Raw genomic sequence first — 23,350 nt, forward strand, 5'->3', positions numbered from 1 at the left:
TAGAGTCTCATAGAATAATAATATACTCAAATCATGCTAGCATTCAAATCTCTCTATGCGCATCTAGTCTTTTAAATCCTCATATTAACAAAGGCATACATAAACATCAAACCATCAACAATCTTCAGTAAATCATAACTATATTGTTTGGCATGTGAGAAGTTCCAGTAGTAAGATTACTTACCTCAATACTAGATTTAGATATCGATCCAAGCGGCAATCTTCCATAATCAATCTTTGAATTCAATTCCCCAACGAAGTCTGAGCAACAATCACCCTCAAGATTCCAATCTCCAAAATCTTCCTTATATCAGACACTACTTCCAACTTTTCATCCCTTTCTCCCTTAAAATTTTCAATTCACAAAGAATTTAACTAACACTCTTCCACAATGAAATTAATTATTGACATTAATTTCAAATTAAATTTGTGTGACATAACCCTCTTCCAAAATAAAATTAATTCTTGACAATAATTTTAAGTTAAATTTGTGTGACATGATCCCATTTCAAAATGAAATTAATTATTGACATTAATTTCAAATTAAAATTGTGTAACATAACCCCCTTCTAAAGTGAAATTAATTCTTGACATTAATTTCAAATTAAATTTGTATGACAAAATCCCCTTCCAAAATGAAATTAATTCTTGACATTAATTTCAAATTAAATTTGTGTGACATAAAGTCGAATTCCCACAATTTCCCTCAATAATTAAATTGAAACATCCCTCTCTCAATAATTGAATCTCAGTAATCCAATTAAATTTCTAAAATTCAAAAATGATCTCGAATATTACAAAATACTGAAATTACATTATGAACAAAATTTTGGGATATTACATTCTCTGTAGCAGGATTACAATGCTTGTAGCCTTTTGAGCATGCATCATAGTAAACAAAAATATGCTTCTCACTTTTATCATAGAGTTTCCTACGCTTTTGATCAGATATATTTTCATAAGCGATACTTCCAAATTTTCTCAAATGAGCAATGGCTGGTGTTCTTCCTGTATATGATTGTTGAGGCGTTTTGTTCCATAAGCTTCTAATAGAAGAACGATTGGACAAGTATGCAACACATTCAATAGCTTGTGCCCAAAATTATTTTGACATCTTCTTACTTTTCAACACTCTTCGAGCCATATTGAGTATCATTATGTTCTTCCTCTCAACAACCCTATTTTGTTGAGGAGTCCATGGAACTGTCATAGGTCAATGAATTCCATTTTCTGCATAAATTTTTTGAAGTCATTTGAAGTGAACATGCCAAATACTTTCGACTTCTCCTTGACAAAATAAACCCAAGTTTTTTTTGGCTAAAATCACCAAATAATAAGAAATAATTATTCTTACCGAAAGAACTTGGTTTGATTGATCCACGAAGATTAGTGTGAAGTAACTCTAGTGGTCTCCTTGGTCATGAAGAAGATTCTTGTGGAAAAAATTTTCCGTGTTTGCTTGTCATAAAGACAACCTTCACAAAATTTATCTGGATGTTTGACATATAGCAGTCCTTTCACCATGTTTTACATTGCTAATAGTCTCAAGCCATCAAAGTTTAAATGCCCAAGTCTCAAGTGCCAAATCCAAGATGGATCTTTCAAACATGACTTCAAACATTTAGCAACACCAGTTTGAATATTTAATAAAATCACTCTATTCTTCATCATATGAACTTTAACAAATATTATAACCTTTCTTTAAGAGTTGTCCCAAACTCAAAATATTATTCTTCATATCAGGCACATTATAAACATTAGAGATAAACGCATGCTTCCCATTCTTCAAGTTGATCAAATCTTACCTTTTCTTTTAACAAGAATTTTTGTGGCATCACCAAATATGATATTACCACCAACGGATTCACCAAGTTACACAAACATAGACTTACATCAACATATGTGATTGCTTACACCGCTATCAAAATACCATGCATTGTTTTCACATGTTTCTTCTTCTTTGCATGCCAGAAGCAAAGATGACTCACCACTTTCTTCATCTTTCTCAGTATAATTTGCGTTTTCTTCTACTTTATTCCTTCATTCCCAAGAGTAATGGCCAAATTTATCACAATTATAACATTCAACTTGTCTTTTATCATACACTCCTTCATTATATGATCTTTCTCTATTTGATCTTGAATAATTTTGTCTTCGACAACCTCTTGATGAATTAGAGTTTGAATTACTCTCATTAAATTTTCTTTGATCGTAACTTCCTCGACCTCGACCTCTAAAATCACCACATCCACGATTGTTACAACGTCTTCGACCTCGATTGCCTTTTTCTTGGATACCTTCTTTATCTCTCAACTGCAACTTTGACTGAAAAAGTTGCTCAATTGTTTGTTTGTTCTTCTTGAGAAGCTTCTCTTCATGGGCTTATAAGGAACCCATAAGTTGATCAACAGACATTGTACTCAAGTCTTTTGATTCTTTAATAGCTACAACAATGAAATTGAAACTTTCATCCAATAAGCGAAGTATTTTTTCTACTACCTGCTCATCATTTATTGTCTTACCATATCTTTTAATTTCAATTACTATTGCTTGCAATCTTAAAGTATTATCTGAAACCGATTCAGACTCGTTCATATGTAGTGATTCATAATCAACTCTCAATTTTTGGAGACGAACCTTCTTGACTTGATCTATTATTTTATATGTATTCTTCAAAATTTTCATGCTTGATGTGCAGTAGTTGCTCCAGAAATCTTCTCAAAATTTGGATCATTTATAGTTTGATAAATGATGGTGAGAGCCTTTTAATCTATCTTTCTTGTATTTTATAAAGCTTCTCGTCGAGCTTGATTTAAAGTTGCATCACTTTCTAATTCTTCATAACCATTATTGACAATGTCCAATACATCTTGTAAGCTAAGTAGAGCTTTCGTACGAATACACCAATTGCTATGCTTTTTATTCATAAGTCGAGGCACAATTATTATTTGCTATTTGCAAAAAAAATTCTTGTTTTTCAAACTCAAGCTCTGATATCACTTCTTGAAACGTGTGACGGATACTCGCAAATATATAATAGATAAAATGATATTTGAGAGAAAACAATTTAACATTTATTTGAAAGTCGCCTAAAATTTGGCTCTTTGTGCATTCTTCTCTACACACTTTTACATCAACAATGTAAATGTCAATCCTATTTATAGGATTGTCACGGAAAAATTTAAATACATAATTCGCCTAGTTAAACATACATGAAAAAATTAGAGTCCTACACTTAATTCATATGAAACTCTGCTAAATTAACTCTTACATTAACATACCTAATTAACTTTCATCCTTTAATTTTGTCAATTCTCATATATTAATTCATTTATAACTTACTAATTAAAACATGTTTAATTTTCAACAAAAATAAAATGTCAAATAGGTAAAAAAAACCCCAATGATTGACACTTTTTAAAGTTCAAAAACCAATTAGATACTACCAATAATTTAATCACATAGACATGTATATATATGTACAAGTAATTTATTGTAATTATTTTAAGATATAAAGTCGTAAAATTAGTACTCACCGTGATTTGAGCCTTACTCTCTTCGACTAACAACAATGATTTTGCATTTTATCTTAAGCGAAATGAGGATATCAAGAATGTCCTCTACCCCATCTATTACCTTGTCTTTCTTCCATTGTTGCGCTCTTTCTTGTATGATAGGTTTCTTCATATTTTCAAACGACGTCCAAAGCCTCCTTCATAATTTCTCAAGTCCATCTAAATCAAATGGCTTCAAACAAGGAATAAAATCTTATACAGAAAATGCATTAACATGCATAAGAATGGTCCGTAATGCTTGATTGTGGTCTTCTTCTTCAAAAGTTGGCCCCCATCTTCTCTCCCTTCGCCATAGTACCTTTTGTTGAATATAATTCTTATGATAATGTTACCACAATAATTTTGTATTATGCTTCTAACATTAATCAATGCACCTCCATTTTTACTAGTTTGGGTGAAAATAAAACGTAAAAGTGTATCATGTTCAGTGGTTCTTTGGACAAGCATTTGATGGAGAGTTGATGGATTTAGTGTTTCTGATGCTGAGAATTCTTCTCATCTTCTTCCATTGGTCTCCATCGATAAAAATGCCACGGTGAGATATCGACGACTTAAGATATCAACAATATTGGAAATGGAAGAACGTGATGCAAAGAAAGAATCATATGTCTTAAGAAATGGAAGAGCAAGTTCTGGGGTTCTGAGACTTTTTAGGAACTTTCTTTAGCTTATTTATAGCTTTAAAGAGATGGACTATATATTTTTAGGACATTTGAATTACTTATTTAGTTTCAAAATTTGTATAAGTAGATTTACGACATGTTCATAGCATAATAAAATGGTTGTTTGTAGTGTTTACGACGCGTTTGTAGCATAGTTTACACTTCTAGGATATTTTGAATGATGGTTTTAGTCTTGAAAGAAATTTAGGTGGATTTAGGAGAGAGGGGGTTCACAATGTGGGAAGGGCTTCTGAAACTTTTTAGGAAGTTTCTTTTGACTTATTTATAGCTTTCGAGAGATGGGCTATATATTTTTAGGACTATGGAATTACTTATTTAGTCTCAAAAGTTGTATAAGTGGATTTACGACATGTTCATAGCATAGTAAAATAGTTGTTTGTAGTGTTTACGACACGTTTGTAGCATAGTTTAGGCTTCTAGGACATTTTGAATGATGATTTTAGACTTGAAAGAAATTTAGGTGGATTTAGGAGGGAGGGGTTCACAACGTGGAGAGGGGTTCATAATGTGGGGAGGGGTTCTGACACTTTTTAAGAACTCTCTTTTGGCTTATTTATAGCTTTGGATAGATGGGCTACATATTTTTAGGACTATTTAATTACTTACTTAGTCTCAAAAGTTGTATATTACTTTTGAGAGATGGGCTATATATTTTTAGGAATTAGCATACGTTCGTAACTTGGGGGAGGGGAGGAGAGGGAGAGGGATGTATATGTTGTATTTTTTTTTTTTAGATTATCTTGAAGCTTGATTGTGAACTTTAAATGAACTTTGTTCTTGGCTTATTTGTAGGGATCCGATAGTTGTGGAGGTTTAAAGGATGTTTATGTATTTGCTTAAGTTGATTTACGACATGCTTGTAGCGAGGGGGAAAGGTTCATGTCTTAATTATAACAATTTTAATCACTTTTTAGATAGTTAAATGGTTGTTTGTGGTGTCCATATTTTAATTATGAACATTCACGACATGTTTGTAGCTTGAAGGGGATCATTCCTCATAACCATTTTAAACATTTTGTTTATGTCTTTGTGTGATTGTTAAGATCTTTTTGTGCATTTTTCTTTGTTGATTTTAAGAAATCTTTCATAATATTTGTTTTTCCCTATTTCAGGTCGTTCGTGTAAATTCTTAAAGATCATTATTTTGAGGTTACGAGAAGATTTTGAGATGATTACTTAGTTTGATTTAGTATCTCACTTATCTGGGTTTAGGGTATTTTAGCTTAGGGAAGATTAAACTTTTTTTGTGTAGAGAATTTGTAAGAAACTAGAAAAATTCAAATTTAATTGCATAAACATTTTTTTTTTTTTTAAAGAATTCTATAGCTTGTGTATTGAATATTAGTGTTGTTTTTACATATATAAGCTTACTTTTGTTATATTGGTCTCCAATTGATTTGTTTGAAGATTAATTTTTGTTGGTGCATAATTAGGTATTCAAGAAATAAAAATTTGGTAAAAATTATAAACAACTTATGCTGATGCAAATAACGTTGGCAGAAATCTGTCTATTGAACTGAAAAAATTTTATTGTTTAAAAATAAGTTTTTGCCGATGCAAATTGTATTTTGTTGGGAAAACACACATGTCGACGGAAACAATTGTGCTGCCAAAAATGATATTTATGCCGACGAAAATACTTTTCGTCGAGAGGCAATTCTCCCAACATGGATACGACGACGATTATGTCGACGCAAAGAAATGGAAGAGCAAGTTCTAGAAGTTACGGGGATTATATATGTATTTCCAAGGCGTATGGAAGCAATTTCGGTGTTGCATTGTTGGTGAAAACTGAATAAAAGAAAAATAAGCTTTTGAGAAATCCACATTGCTAAATTTGTAATTTGGAGTCTCATTTATAAACCCCATTTTTAGTTATGGTTTTGGACCACAAGGGATACCCATGATTTAGAGGGGGTGAGGAGATAGTTAAAGATGGATTTGGAGGATATCCCATATGTGAGGCGAGATGAGGTGCGCACGCAGACACACAACAATTTAGCTTAATTTTGTTTGATTTTACATTTTTCGAGAAATTTCTACTTTGTGAAGAACGGGTCGTTTCCAGTGAAGCTACAAATTTATTTATGGGGACATCGTGTTAGTTGAACTGCTTACACAAACTGGCACAGCCGCGAAATGTTAGCCATTGTTGAACTGCTTGCACAAACGGGCACAACTGCGAAACGTCTTAAAGAGAGTGAGCTCTGCGACTCAGCCTGTAATAGTCTTTTATTTTGTAGGTTACTTTCCGTCCGTCGATCACCATTGTCTTCTATCCACCGAAGGTTGTTGTTCCAATTAATTGCTTCGTTATTGAATGAATCCATTCGTGAATTGAGGAGTTCCTCAACAACATTGCTGGGAGGCAGCCAACAAGAGGCCATGGTATTGGGCCTGGTGGGAGAGGTGGTTTTCGGATTGAGTGTTTTCTTTTGAGGTTATAACATTGGAAAAACATGATAGAAATAAAAGCCATAAATACCAACACAATGAAAGTTTCGAATATGGATATTAGAGAATTTTGTTATGCCAATTGACTAAGGAATAAGCTCTCTATTCAGATTGAATACCTGTTCAGTTGTTAGTTTAGATTAGTTAGTGTTTAATCAAGTTTAATTAGTTAATTATAGATTAATTTCCACATAACAAAGGTTCTAATTCAAATGGATAATCGAAAGTTTTCTATTACGATCCTAAATTGATTATTCATAACCTTACAAAAAAAATAAGTCAATTAACTAAATAATTCCGACTAAACACCGATTAATTTAAATTAATAACTAAATAAATATTAACTAAAATATACCAATTATCCTAATTAGATTTCGCTCTCTTGTCAGCTTCATACTCTCCCAAAATTATCCTTATCATCTAAATCCTCACTCAAAATACAAACTTTGTAGCATAATCCCATCAGATTTTACTAGCAAATTTTTATCCAACGTCACAATAGATCTCACCTTCAACAACTTCACTGGAGAAGTCCATCTTTCCAAAGTAAACTCCTCCGACCAGAAACTGTCAACAATACGATGAGTTAACGAAAATCCAATGCCAAAATCTTTCCAAGACCACCACCTATGAAGCACAGACACAGATACGACTACACAATCGGATACGGCGATTCGTCAATTTTTAAAAAAACTAAGATATGGATACGTTTAAGGATACGTCTTTTATATATATATTTTTTAATATATATATTTCTAAAAAATGAGAATACCGATACGTTGAAGATACATTTTTTTCTTTAAAAAATATAGAATATAGATAAATTTAGCATCCAAGTTAATAACAATAACACAAAATAGAATACAAATACTGAAATACAATACTAAAAAAGTAACATCTAAGATGTTGAAGTACAATAATAAAATGCAATAGAAAAGTGACTCATATTGCAAAGAAGAAGAAGAAGATTATAGAAAGAAGTATGAAAATAAACGAAAAACTTATCGTTGAAGATATTCAAATGGTTTATATTTTTGTGGACTTTGTGGGGACTCACAAAGATGAAGATTAGATGATTTTAGTCTAAAGTTTGGTCCGTTATTTTTTTTTTTTTTCTTTTAGTTTTGGACTCGAGTAGTGAGTTTTTTAAATAAGATGTCTAATTTTAGATTGGGAAAGATTATTTGAGTTACTTGTCTTTTTTCTTTAACAATAAAGTACACATGGAAATAGATACGTCAAACCGCGTATCAGATACGTATTCGGAAAATATGTGAAAGTATAGATATGTCAAATCGCGTGTCAGATACGTATCTAGGAAGTATCTAGAAGTATCGGTATTCAATACACGTCTGATACTGATTCTTTGCCTCACATAAAATATCTGTGTTTCATAGATCACCACCGTTCCACTAGGCCCAGGTACTTATACACAGTGGGTCACTAGTTTCACATCATCATCTAAAGGGAAAAAAAAACGTGCAAACCATTTTAAAAATGAAGAGAAAATTGGCAAAAATGGACTCGTCAATCCACATTCTCATGTTCCCTGAAGAAAGAAAAAGACAAAAGCTTGGACCCATTTGAAAAAGAAAGGAATATTTTACTCCAAAACAAACAAATATTGTGTTTCTATTTAGGGTATAGTTGAATTGACATGGTGTAGGAATTATCAATTTTAAAGGTAGAGGTTCATTCAGGAAAATTAAAAGGATATTGTCCTTTTAGAAACTATTTAGAAAAATATTGTTTTTTCCAAACTATTTGTAAAAATATTGTTTTTTTTTTAAATAAGTCGAAGGTTGAAAATTCGACCTAGATATGTCAAATTTTGAACCCTCGACCTTTCCCTTTGTGCATCGAACTTTGACCCCTCAACCTTGCCCTAACATTATTATTGAGTCTATTTAATTATCATTCCGGAGACCTTTCTCATAATTATTTGTTGTGGAGAGAACGAAAGACCTTCCTCGGAGACCTTCCAGAGACCTTCCTCATAACACTCATAATTATTTGATGTGTTAAAATAATTTTGTATTGGGAGAGAACGAAAGAAGGAAGAGTAAGAGAGAGAGCAAGATTATGAGAGAGAGCGAGATTTTGAGAGAGAGCGAGAGCGAGATCGAGATTTTGAGATCGAGAGCGAGATTTTGAGCGAGAGCGAGATATCTGTATAAATTTTAATTATTACACATTCCACCTTCTTCTTTCTTTCTTCCTTTCTTTTTTTTTTTAATTTTCATTTTATAAAAATAATTTCTAAAAATATTTTATTATTATTTATAATTTAAAAAAAGAAAAAGAAAAAAAAAACTCCATCAAAATCTTGGTACCAAATGTACAAAAGGAATCCAAGATTATTATTGTAAAATCTTTTAAACTATTGACCTCACTACTGTGATTAAAATTTATGTTCTTTATATCAATAATACAGTCTTATTTATAGACTTGTATGTGAAGGTTTTGAGTGTTGATTTGATTTATTATGTCCCCAAATTATTATCTAAAATATGTAAATTGGAATATTGAAGTTTTTTTTACCTAACTTTTTAGATTTAAACTATCTGATGTTATTATTTATGTCAGTGACATTTAAAAGCTTCTATATCAAAATAATTACTATTCATAATATATAAAAAGAATAAATTAAAAAAATAAAATCTCATAAAAATAAAAAAAAATTAAATTAAATATCTCATTTATATAAAAATAATTACAAAAATCAATGTGTTCCACAAGGCGGACGTTGTTGATTTCGAGCTGGTTGTCGTTGTCGACTTCAAACTCGAGGTTGCTTGGGTTCTTCTTGATGTTGCTCTGGTACCTCTGCAGGCGCTTCATAATATAAATATTCATTATACTCTCCACGACCCCGACCATGTCCATGCACGTATGAACACGAAGGACCAGCCTCTGAGTCATAATGTCCTAAACCAAATGTTGGCATCATCATCATCAGACTAACATAATCAGCTTGACTCTGCGTCTGCATCATAGGGGACAACACTTCTACATTATGTGCAACCTCATCAAACTCATCCTCCTCCCGAACATGTCCTCTACGTCTAGGAGGTGGAGGAACAATAGGTATATCGTACATATAATGAATTTCCTCCATATAGCTTTGGTTGTCACTACATATAGCAAGAACCTGGTTCGGATCATTCGCAACCTCACGAAGTCTACGGTTGTTCGATCTCTGTGAATTATAAAACAATTAGACAATATTTAAAATAAATTTAAATTAAAAATAATTAGATAATATTCATTTACTAGATGACCCACAGCTGCTTCCGGAAAAGTGACGTAGCGCCTTGTGATATTATTATACCAATGAATATATTCTGGAGTGACATCCGTGTCAAACTGTTTAAGAGAAACCCCCACTACAATAAACCTTGCACGATAGTGCCATCGCACTACCAAATGTGCAACTTTTTCGAACCAATCTCCAGTCCTTAGGTCAATATCATGCAGTACGGGTTCAGTATTACAAGGCGATGGGACATTCTACTGAAAACCGAATTGTCTCATCACCCTGTCAGGAAGATGCCACTCACCAATGTAAAAACATATGAGAGGACTCATCGTCCGCCATATGTTTTGACCATCCGTACAAAAATTAGGCAAAGTATGCATAATAATTTTGTACGGCTCCCAAATAACCTGAAACACAAAATATTATATTAGAGAATATTAAAGACAAATACAATAAAAATGTGTATAAAATAATCAATTAGGTTTAGTGTAATGTATCTGTTCATGTTGAAGCAGATCAAACATGTATCTATACTGGTTGACTACATGTGTGGTTGTCCTAGTCACACAAAATTTATCTCTCCACCTAAATTTTTAAATTGATAATTTAGAATTTAAATTAACTAGATCAGTGATATAAAAATTAAATTGAATTAAAACAACATACCGAGAACCGTAGGCTCATCCAACTAACTGAGCGTCATTAACATGTTGTAGCTATGGAACCATTATTGGAAATCGTTCCCAAGCCCATAGTTACAAAAGTATGAGAGGCCCAGCTATTTCGAACCTCAGGTCTTGTTACTTTGCATAGTTATCTATACAACCATGTCAAGCATGCTCCACCCCACGAATACCGCCCCACATCATGGAGGTTAGTTAACAGTGGCAGAAACATCACGTGAACAAAATGATTTGATTTATCTTAAAACAGACTTCCACCCATCATTTGTAGTATATATGCTCGCGCATATCTTATGACGGTTTCCTCGTCTGCATCATCTGTGAGCTCACGAAATTGTGTTCCTAACCATATTAAACTTAACCTCGATCCTTTAATTTTGTCGGCAGGTGCGGTCGCACTGAGGTATAGTTGACAAACTTCTAACCAGTCATCGTACATCACTCCGGTGATTGGTTCACCGTCAACAGGTAACCCTAACAACACTTCTATGTCTTGTAAAGTGATAGTGCACTCTCCAATAAACATATGGAATGTATGTGTCTCGGGCCTCCATCTCTCAACCAAGGCTGTGATCAGATGTCAGTCCAACTGAATAAATCCTAATCTGGCAACCCCATAGAATCCAGATGTGCGTAGTAGCGGTAGTATTCGAGGGTGGAGCGGGATAGTGTGCTGGAGAACTGTCTCTCAACGCCTGCAAGATATTTCTCCAGTAGTACGATCTTGCCATACAATAGATGATCGATGAATGAACTGGTCGGACAAAATATCGGGATTAACAAACCCTAGGTTTAAAGCCATGATCTGAAAAAAAAAAATTATTTCTCAATTAAAAAAATATTTGTTTCTCAATTAGAAGAATAATATACAACTTAATTATAAAAGAATAATGTACAACTTAATTAGAAGAATAGTGTACAACTTAATTAAAAGAATAATATACAACTTAATTAGAAGAATAATGTACAAGTTAATTAAAAGAATAATGTACAACTTTATATATTTATTATATATATATATACATGACCAATAAGAAAAAAAAGCTAGTAATCATTAATGAAAAAATAACAACAATAATAGAATTTTGAATCGTAAGAGAGAGCGAGATTTTGAGCGAGATTGTAAGAGAGAGCGAGATTGAGAGTGAGATGTTCAGAGAGAGCGAGATTGTGAGAAAGAGCGAGATTGAGAGTGAGATTGTAGGAGAGAGCGAGATTGAGAGCAAAATTATAGGAGAGAGCGAGACGCATACATTCCATAGACGTTGGAGATTGTCCCATCCTACAATCTCACTCTCTCTTACAATCTACTTCACCCACTTATCCTTGTCGAAGGTTGAAGTTTCGACTTATGTATGTCAAAACTAGCGAGATTTCTTTTTCCTTGTTGAGGGTTGAAGTTTGGATACCTCGACAACCCTAATTTACGTATTGTTTCCAAGTTTTTCTTTGTTTGTCGAGTTCTCGACGTTCGATCTCTACATTAGTCGAATCCTCAACCCTCGACTTCTAGCCTCGAACTCCTAAAACAACAATATTTCTCTAGTAAGTTTCAAAACAACAATATTTCTCTAATAAATTTTGAAAACAACAATATTAATATTAAAGGTCTAGTTCATTCTCTGATGTCATAATTATCAAATAAAAAAGAGACATTTGAAGAAAGAAGGTTCACATATTCACAATGAAAATGAAGGGGGAGAGAGGAAGAGGAAAGGGGAGAGAGAATTGTAAGTGAGAGAAAAAAGAAATAATTTTCATTTTTAATTGAAATATGTATTTAAAATAATTTTAAAATATATTTAATTAAGGTAGAAAATATAGATAGAAACTTTTTTAAACCTATTTTTCAAAGGTAATTGCGAAATTGAAATTTAAGGAACCAAATGTACTTATTTCTAAAAAATTTAGAGCTAAAAATGTAGTTTTTTTGAAAACTATAGTCCCGTTTAGAAACCATTTTGTTTTTTATTTTTGTTTTTTAAAATTAAGCCTATGGATACTAGTTTTTACCTTCAAATTTCTTCCTTTGTCATCTACTTTTTAAAAAACCAAGCTGAATTTTGAGAACTAAAAGAAGTAGCTTTCAAAATGTTGTTTTTGTTTTTGGAATTTTGTTAAGAATTCAACCATTGTATTTAAGAAAGATGCAAATCATGGTAAAAAATGTAGATGATATAGGTTTAATTTTCAAAAACTAAAAAACAAAAAATAAAATGGCTAACAAACGGATCCAAATGCTTTTTCATTATCTCTATGAATTATCTATTTCAAAGAACAATCTCTATGACTTTCCCTCTAATAAATATATCTCTATCTTCTCTTTAAAACCAAACCTCTCCAAATACCCTAGATTTACCAATTGCCATTGTTCTCCCATTTATAGTTATTTTTCTAACATATATTTTGCTCCTCACATTTTCCATTTTATTTAACTTTTTCTCTCTTAAATTTATCTCTTTTAAATCCAACTTTTCTTTCTATTTTTCCAACTAATATTTTTACAAAGTCTAACTAGTATTCTTTCTCTAACATAGCTAGCTCAATCTAATTTTGTTTCCATGTCAAAATCTACTATGATTATTTTTCTCTCTCTTTAAAACATTTAACTCTCTATATCATTAACTTCTTTTTTTTTAATGTTCAAATCTCCAAATATCTCTCGCTATAAATTATATCTCATTTATCCAAGTAAAAAACATCAAATAAGAAACAGTTATTCATTCATGACGTAGTTAGTGTTTTTTTTTTTTTTTTTTTTTTGGTTTGTTTAAAACTAGAAACGAAAATGTTTATATTTTAGTTTTTAAATTACAAAAAGTAAAAAAAAAAAAAAAAAATTGTTGTAAAATTAAGTGGAAAAACTAGGCAAAAGGAGAACAAGGACATCTAAAAAATATATATAAAATAACTAATTAAAATTAGAAAATTAATAATATAAAATTAAAAGAAGAAGTTGGCTTCAAATTATTTGGATTTCTCATCAATTTGCACCATATTACAAAATCTACCAAATTTCACTATTTATAGGCAATTTGGCAAGTAAGAGATGAATTACATGGACACTAATAGCATGTAATCTTGAGACACATGGACAACACATGGAGTAATGAGTATCTACTTTACACATATATTATGATATTTATAATACTTCCACTTAGATACCCATTCTATATATCATTAAAACCTTACTAAGAAAAAACTCAATAGGAAAAAAAATCCTAGTGAAGGAAAAATATTACATATTTCATATAATTTATACTTCTAAAAGAATACAACATATTTTCTTGTAAACGCCCGGATCCTTACACATTATGATCCGACCGCTACGACATGCATATTTAGACTTTTCTATCATGAGATGAGTTTTGGTTGAAATTTCAAAGAACATATCTAAATTTTATTTATTAGATAGAAAAACTATATAAAAGTTTATTTATCAAAACACCAGGATCCATAAAACATTAGCGTGGTGGTACAAAATGCATGTGTCTATAATAGTGAGTTTGATGATTAGTCATTTGAGCGACGTCCAACTCTGCCATCTACGCTGTGTCCTTACCTACAATGTCTGTAAAAATATAGGATGAGTATATAATATACCTAGTAAGTAGTTCTCATGTAGGGTAGTGACCAAATGCACAATCACAAGCAACATGTCATGAAAACATATGATTGGGACCGAGAACGTATAATAACATGTGGTGGTCGGTTATGCTTCCAACATAAATCTCTCCGCCCTGATAGAAAGATGAGGACCTAAGCGAAAACTAACCCATCTGATGATTAGCGGGTCATGCAGTCAATAGGGCCAGAGTTGCATCCAACATCAACCATTAGCATAAACGATATGCTTCCAATATAAATCTCTCCACCCTAATAGGAAGATGAGGACTTAAGCGGAAACTAACCGATCTGATGATTAGCGGGTCATGTAGTCAGTAGGGCCAGAGTCGCATCCAACATCAACCATTAGCATAACCATAAGATTAGACTAGAAGCATAACTTACACCTAATTAAAACTTGATTTTAACGTAATCGTGAACAAACATAATGCATGGGGTCCCTGGTAGAGAAACGGTTCTAAACATGTAATACAATATAACAATTAACATAACCATGCAATATAATAAAGGTACACTACCATAGAACATTTAAAGAGAGGGTGAGGTAAACTACTTACCTTGATTGTGATCTAATTATTTCTTATTATTCTTTATGATTTGATCAGTAGAGTTTTCCCTTTTTAAATCAAAAGAAGAAATTTGGGCAGTACTTTACCCGAGCTTTTCTCTTTTAATCTCACAGAACTTCCTCACTCACACTTACTTTTTCACACGATTCTTTGTTACTGAGATGTTTTTGAGAATGGGTTAAATCTTCGGCAATGGGTCCTATTTATAGTAGTTTTCAGCTTTTCTCAGTGTGACAAATCATCGTACAGGTGGCTTTTTTAAAATTACTTATGGTTTAAGGATTCCTCTCAATAAGACACCTAATCTTGGCTAACGTTTTCCCTTACGTCATCATTCTTTGTTTGTATTCAATTTTAGGGTTTTTCCATGTATAATCTATAAGATTGTGGCCAAATTCAACGTATAATTCGCGCTTCTGTCCAAATCTCGCTCACTCTGCTCTTAAAATCTCGCTCTCTCCAGTTTTCTCGCTAGGAATTCACTCTGTCCAACTTTCTTGCTGGGAATCCCGCTCTCTCCACTCTCGCTCTCAAATTTTCTCTTCCGTCTCGCTTCCTCCAGCTTTCTCGCTCTCGCTCCCACTCTTTCCTACTGTCTCGCTAAGAATAGCTCTCTTTACTCTCACTCTCTCCAACTTTCTCGCTACAATTCTCGCTCTCTCCAATTTTCCTTCAATCTCTCTCTCTCCAAGGATCTCACTCTCTCTACTCTCGCCAGCCTCAATCTCGTTAGCATCGCTCGCTGGGTTTCTCGCTCTCCAATTCTTTCTTTGATCGCGCAGCTCTCTTCTCAGAATCTCGTTTTCTCCAGTTTTCTCGCTGGTGTGGCTCTCGCTCTCTCCCACTTTCTCGCTCCTTTATTCATTATCTTTTGGATAATGAATAAATTTCCAATTTCAATTTTTTTTCCTTCTAAATTTTCACCCCTTTAAATAAAATTTCGTCCTACTTATTATTTGACATTTAATTTCCTGTATGCATACAAATGTGGGTCGTTACATTCTTCCCCCCTTAAGAACTTTCGTCCTCGAAAGTTTCTTGGTTCTTAAAAAGATAAGGGTATTTGTCTTTCATCTCTACTTCTCGTTCCCATGTAGCTTCTTTCACTTGCTGATTTCTCCAGAGAACCTTCACTAAACTTATTTCCCGATTACGAAGCGACTTCTTCTCTTTTGCCAGGATGCAAACCGGAGTCTCCTCATATTCCAAGTTTTCACTTATTTGTAGAGGTTCATAATTTACTATGTGTAATGGGTCAAACACGTATTTTCGAAGCATTGATACATGAAAGACATTATGTATTGTAGAAAGTGTGGGTGGTAATGCCAATTGGTAAGCTACTTGGCCAATACGTTCTAATATTTCAAAGGGTCCAATGAAGCGAGGGCTAAGCTTGCCTTTTTGTCCGAAATGCATAATGCCCTTCATTGGTGCTACCTTTAGAAATACGTGATCTCCTACTTTGAATTCCAGCTCTTTTCGATGGTTATCAGCATAATTCTTCTGTCTATTTTGAGCTGTTCGCATTCTTTCTCGAATTAGCTTAATTGACTCTGATGTTTGCTGCACCAATTCAGGTCCTAGTAGTGTTCGCTCCACGATTTCATCCTAGTGTACAGGGGATCTGCATTTCTTTCCGTATAACGCTTCGAAGGGAGCCATACCAATTGTCACCTAATAACTATTATTATAAGAAAATTCTATAAGATGTATCTGCGAATCCCATGCTCCAATAAAATCTAAAGTACATGCCCTCAAAATGTCTTCTAGGATTTTATTAACTCGTTCTGTTTGGCCTCAGTTTGTGGGTGGAAGGCTGTGCTGAAATTTAGCTGTGTGCCCATTGCTTTCTGTAAACTTTTCCAGAACTTGGAGACGAAACGAGGGTCTCGATCTGAAACAATTGATACTGGGATTCCATGTAACCGGATGACCTCTTTTAAGTACATTTGAGCTAGTGCTTCCGTAGTGTTAGTAGTTTTGCATGGTAGAAAGTGGGCCGATTTTGTGAGTCGATCTACAATCACCCAAATCATGTTGTGGCCTTTAACAGTTCTCGGGAGTCCTGAGATGAAGTCCATAGGAATATGTTCGCATTTCCATTCTGGAACATTTAGAGGCTGGAGGAGTCCTTGTGGTCGTTTCCGTAGAGCTTTCACCTGTTGACAAACCAAACATTTACTTACATAATCGGCTATATCCTTTTTCATGTTACCCCACCAGTACTGTGCTTTCAAGTCTCGATACATTTTGGTAATCCCAGGATGTATTGAAAAGCATGACTCATGAGCTTCCTTCAATAGTTCTTTCTTGATTTCTTCATTATCTGGTACACATAGTTGTCCACGATAGAGGAGTGCAGAGTATGGGGCTGTAGAGAATTGATTGGTTTCTCCATTCTCTGATTGTCGTTGTTTGTTTAGGTATTTGTCTATTTGTTGTGCATCAATTATCCTTTGCCTTAATGCAGGTTTTGCAATTAACTGTGCTATTTGAGTTGTGAAGGTTTCTGGTATTAGTGAGATCTCAGCTCTTTCAAGATCATCTATTATGTGTTTGGAGATGGTACTTAGACCTGCTGTATGTGCTGACTTTCTACTAAGAGCATCAGCAACAATGTTAACTTTTCCTGGATGATAGAGGATCTCACAGTCATAGTCTTTGACTAATTCTAACCATCTTTGTTGCCTCGTATTTACTCTTTTTGGGTAAAGAAGTACTTAAGGCTTTTATGATCTGTATAAATTTGATCTTTTCCCCATATAAATAATGTCTCCATATCTTTAAGGCAAAGACTACGGCAGCTAATTCCAAGTCATGAACGGAATAATTTTATTCGTAAGGTTTTAGTTGTCTTGAAGCATATACTATTACCTTTCCGTGTTGCATCAATACACAATCAAGCCTCTTCTTCGATGCGTCACTGTACACAGTTAAACCCCCTGATCCGTCAGGTATAGTGAGAATAGAGGCTGTGTCAACCTTTCCTTTAGTTCCTGGAAGCTTTGCTCACATGCTTGGTTCCAGACAAAAGAATTATTCTTCTTAATGAGGTTGGTTAACAGTAATGCTATACTTGAGAAATTCTTCACAAATCATCTATAATATCCTGCTAATCCAAGGAAGCTACGCACTTCGCTGACTGTTGTTGGGCGATGCCACTTGCTAACTGTTTCAGTTTTAGCAAGATCTACTGAGATTCCTTTTTGCTTTACAATATGCCCGAGGTAGGCAACTTGTCGCGTCCAAAACTCACACTTGGAGAATTTGGCATACAACTTTTCATTTCTTAATATGGAAAGAACGTCCCTAAGATGTTTTTCATGTTCTGCCTTAGACTTGGAATAGACCAAAATATCATCTATAAATACGATCACGAAGTTATCAAGATGGTCCTTAAAAATTCTATTCATCAAGTTCATGAAGGCTGTTGGGGCATTCGTTAATCCAAAGGGCATCACAACAAATTCATAATGCCCATATCTTGTTCAGAAAGCAGTCTTGGGTATATCTGTCTCCTTGATTCGTAGATAATGATATCCAGATCGTAAGTCTATTTTGGAGAATACTGAGGCTCCTTGTAATTGGTTAAATAGGTCATCAATGCGTGGGAGTGAATACTTATTCTTTATTGTCAACTTATTCAACTCCCAATAATCTATACATAAACGCATTGATCCATCCTTTTTCTTAACAAATAAAACAGGTGCTCCCCATAGAGACACGCTAGGGCGTATAAATCCCTTATCTAACAATTCTTGTAATTGTATTTTGAGTTCTTTTAATTCCACAGGTACCATTCTATATGGTGCTTTAGATATTGGTTCAGCTCCGGGAATTAGATCTGTACAAAATTCTATTTCTCGATTCGGTGGTAAACCCGGTAGCTCTTCTGGGAATACATCTTCAAATTCTCTTATTATAGGGATGGCCTTAATTTCATCCTTTTGGTTTCATAAATCTACTACGCTTGCTAAATATGCCCAAGCTCCATGGTTGAGCAAATGTTTAGTTTTTAAGGCTGAAATTATTCTTGGGACTGATTGTGTATTAGAACTCTTAAACTTAAACTTAGTTCCTACTGGAAAGGTGAATATGACCTCTTTATTATGGCAATCTATGCTTGCATAGTTTGCTGCTAATCAGTCCATACCTAGTATTATGTCAAAATCACTTATGTCTAGGATGATAAGGGTCACCCCTAGTTTATGTCCTGATACTGACAATTCACAGTTTTCTACTACTGAGTGGGCCAACATAGATACTCCGGCAGGAGTAGTTACGGATAGAATGTAGTAAAGAGCTTTGATGTTAATTGAGCATGTTGTGCAAATGTTGTAAAGATGAATGAATGACTAGAGCCCGAATCAAATAAAGTGAAGGCATAATACTCGAGGATGGGTAATGTACCTGTAACCACTGCATCTTGATTTTCTGCCTCTTGACGTGTAACAGCAAACACCCGTCCTTTCTGTTGTTGGGTAACCTTGTTACTAATAGGCTGGGTGGTCTGGGCGGTTGATACTTGGTTGATGAACTTTGGACAAGCCCTTGCATAGTGACCCGTCTAGCCACAGTTGAAACACACCCTTATGTTCCGAAAACATTGCCCCTCATGGTGTTTTCCACAATTTCTACACTTAGAATATGTGAATGTTCGGCTCTCCTGTTGTGACTGTATGTCCTGAGTGTTTTGGAAATTTTTTCTTGCCGTTGTGAACGTTGGAAGCCTTGTTGGGTGAATTTCCTCTTTTGATTTGGCATGAATCCTCGTTCCGAAGTTGAGGTTTTGGCAACAAGATCTACTTCCATGAGTAAGGCCGACTCGAGGGCAAGGGCATACTCTTTGTGTCGGAAAGCAGTAACAATGCCTCGAATGCCTTCTCTTAATCCCCATATAAACCTTTCCACCTTCTTCTCTTCTGTGTCCACTAGTCAAAGAACAAAGTGAGACAAGCGATCAAATTTTCGTTCATACTCTGCCACTGACATATTTTCTTGACGAAGATTAGGAAATTCCACTTCTTTTTGATATCTCACTGTCAAAGGGAAATACTTGTTGTAAAAAGTCTGATTGAACTGCTGCCATGAGACTGTACCTTTGATTGTTCTTTGTGTGGAGTCCCACCAGAACTTTGCATCGCCTTTTAACATGAAGGTGGCACAATTTACTTTCTGTTCTTCTGAGATGTTTATATGGCGGAAAATAGTTTCCATTTCTGTTATCCAATTCTCTGCTATAATTGGATCCACATATGATCCATCAAATGTTGAAGGGTTGAATTTCCTGAATTCTTGAATGATCTTCGAGTCATTTTTATCGTTGGTTGTTGGTATGGTGGACGAGGTTGTGTTTCCATTACTCATATTTTGTATGAGTAGTTGTAGCGCCTCTGGTGTAAGTAACACATAAGGCGTCTGCCCATGTCCTTAATTTTGATCCCTTGTGGATTCACTTCGAGGTCTGCCTCGTTATGTTGGAGCCCTTCGTGGTGGCATCTGATGCACACATTTTATTTTCATAATAAGGAAGCAATCTATTTTTTTTTTTTTTAACACATACCTATGTTTACTAAATTACTCGTTTGAAAATTTCTCTTACCAACATATTTGGCATGGCTATGGGCATCACTTAACAGGCAGAACCATCAAACACCACGACTCTTCTAGTGCAATAGAGCCTATTTGGCCCAAACGCCCGGATCTTTACACATTATGATCTGACCGCTACGACATGCATACTTAGACTTTTCTATCATGAGATGAGTTTTGGTTGAAATTTCAAAGAACATATCTAAATTTTATTAATTAGATAGAAAAACTATATAAAAGTTTATTTATCAAAACAGTAGGATCCATAAAACATTAGCGTGGTGGTACAAAATGCATGTGCCTATAATAGTGAGTTTGATGATTGGCCATTTGAGCGACGTCCAACTCTGCCATCTACGTTGTGTCCTTACCTACAATGTCTGTAAAAATATAGGATGAGTATATAATATACCCAGTAAGTAGTTCTCACGTAGGGTAGTGACCAAATACACAATCACAAGCAACATGTCATGAAAACATATGATTGGGACCGAGAACGTATAATAACATGTGGTGGTCGGTTATGCTTCCAACATAAATCTCTCCTCCCTGAAAGGAAGATGAGGACCTAAGCGAAAACTAACCCATCTGATGATTAGCGAGTCATGCAGTCAATAGGGCCAGAGTCGCATCCAACATCAACCATTAGCATAAACGATATGCTTCCAACATAAATCTCTCCGCCCTGATAGGAAGATGAGGACCTAAGTGGAAACTAACCCATCTGATGATTAGCGGGTCATGCAGTCAGTGGGGTCAGAGTTGCATCCAACATCAACCATTAGCATAAACGTAATATTGGACTAGAGGGGTGCAACCATACATACCCTGCTAGTCTCTAGCATAAACATAACGTAAGATTAGGCCTTGAGGGGTGCAACCATACATGCCCTGCCAGCCCTGGAAGCATAAATTTCTCCGCCCTGATAGGAAGATGAGAACTTAAACGGAAACTAACCCATCTGATGATTAGCGGGTCATGCAGTCAGTAGGGCCAGAGTCGCATCCAACATCAACAATTAGCATAACCATAAGATTAGACTAGAAGCATAACTTACACCTAATTAAAACTTGATTTCAACGTAATCGTGAACAAACATAATGCATGGGGTCCCTGGTAGAGATACGTGTTCTAAACATGTAATGCAATATAACAATTAACATAACCATGCAACATAATAAAGGTACACTACTATAGAACATTTAAAGAGAGAGTGAGATAAACTACTTACCTTGACTATGATCTAATTATTCCTTATTATTCTTTATGATTTGATCAGCAGAGTTTTCCCTTTTTAAATCAAAAGAAGAAATTTGGGCAGCACTTTACCCGAGCTTTTCTCTTTTAATCTCACAGAACTTCCTCACTCAAACTTACTTTTTCACACGATTTTTTGTTACTGAGGTTTGTTTGAGAATGGGTTAAATCTTCGGCAAAGGGTCCTATTTATAGTAGTTTTCAGCTCTTCTCAGTGTGACAAATCATCGTACAGGTGGCTTTTTTAAAATTACTTATGGTTTAAGGATTCCTCTCAATAAGACACCTAATCTTGGCTAACGTTTTCCCTTACGTCATCATTCTTTGTTTGTATTCAATTTTAGGGTTTTTCCATATATAATCTATAAGATCGTGGACAAATTAACGCGCTTATGTCCAAATCTCGCTCACTTTGCTCTTAAAATCTCGCTCTCTCCAGTTTTCTCGCTAGGAATTCACTCTGTCCAGCTTTCTTGCTGGGAATCCTGCTCTCTCCACTCGCGCTCTCAAATTTTCTCTTCCGTTTCGCTCTCTCCACTCTCGCTCTCAAATTTTCTCTTCCGTTTCGCTCTCTCCAGCTTTCTCGCTCTCGCTCTCGCTCTCACTCTCTCTCCCGCTCTCACTCTGTCTCTCGCTTTCGCTTTCGCTCTCGCTCTCGCTCTTTCCTACTGTCTCGCTAAGAATAGCTCTCTTTACTCTCGCTCTCTCCAACTTTCTTGCTACAATTCTCGCTCTCTCCAATTTTCTTTCAATCTCACTCTCTCCAGGGATCTTGCTCTCTCTACTCTCGCTAGCCTCAATCTCGCTAGCATCGCTCGTTGGGTTTCTCGCTCTCCAATTCTTTCTTCGATCGCGCAGCTCTCTTCTCAGAATCTCGTTTTCTCCAGTTTTCTCGCTGGTGTGGCTCTCGCTCTCTCCCACTTTCTCACTCTCGCTCGCTCCCTTATTCATTATCTTTTGGATAATGAATAAATTTCCAATTTCAAATTTTTTTTTTCCTTCTAAATTTCCACCCCTTTAAATAAAATTTCATCCTGCTTATTATTTGACATTTAATTTCCTGTATGCGTACAAATCTGGGTCGCTACATTTCTCCTCCTCACCGATACATCACTTGATATCTTTAAGTGGTTGATAATGCTTTTGTAAGTAAGCCTATTAGATTATTCTTCGAACAAATTTGTTGTACAGTAATGTCACAATTTTCTTCAAGATTATGAGTGTAGAAAAGTTTTGTTAAAATATGTTTTGAAATATATTTTGTTCTATCTCCTTTAATATATACTCATTTCATTTGGGCTATACATATTGTATTATCTTCGTTTAATATCACTGGAAGATTTTTACTAGAAGACATGTCATATGTTCCATGAATATTGAGTCATTAATCTTAACCATACGCATTCTCTTCTAGTCTCGTGAATTGCAAGAATTTCAACACGATTTGAGGAAGTGACTATTATGGTTTGTTTTACTAATCGTCATGATATAGCAGTTCTTCCACCTGTGAATAGATAACCTGTTTGAGATATAGCTTTATGTGGATCAAATAAATATCTAGAATCTATATGACCAATTAGATCAAAATTTGATTTATTTGAATAAAACAAACCTATATTGATCATTGCTTAGGGGATACGGAGTATATGC

General features: G+C 34.5%; 1 protein-coding gene across 1 annotated transcript; it reads right to left on the bottom strand.

Annotated features, from left to right (window-relative positions):
* Nucleotides 1-15,861: 15,861 nt before the first annotated feature.
* On the bottom strand, nucleotides 15,862-20,217 carry LOC150037958 (uncharacterized). The gene is made up of 2 exons (XM_090311091.1): nucleotides 20,023-20,217; nucleotides 15,862-16,458 (listed from the first exon to the last, which is right to left on the bottom strand). The coding sequence occupies exons 1-2, from the start codon at nucleotides 20,215-20,217 to the stop codon at nucleotides 15,862-15,864; spliced, it is 792 nt and encodes a 263-aa protein (XP_090167217.1).
* Between the last annotated feature and the right edge of the window lie 3,133 nt (nucleotides 20,218-23,350).

Source organism: Benincasa hispida, chromosome 2 (genome assembly GCF_027475165.1).
Source record: "Benincasa hispida cultivar pf3 chromosome 2, pf3_genome.v1.1, whole genome shotgun sequence".
NCBI classification, from domain to species: Eukaryota; Viridiplantae; Streptophyta; class Magnoliopsida; order Cucurbitales; family Cucurbitaceae; genus Benincasa; species Benincasa hispida.

Bases quoted from the DNA above. Each gene is read 5' to 3' on its own strand.
- LOC150037958 (XM_090311091.1), bottom strand. From the start codon at position 20,217: ATGAGTAATGGAAACACAACCTCGTCCACCATACCAACAACCAACGAT. The intron at 16,459-20,022 runs GTAAATTGTGCC...CCTGTACACTAG, and splicing joins ACATCTCAGAAGAACAGAAA to GATGAAATCGTGGAGCGAAC.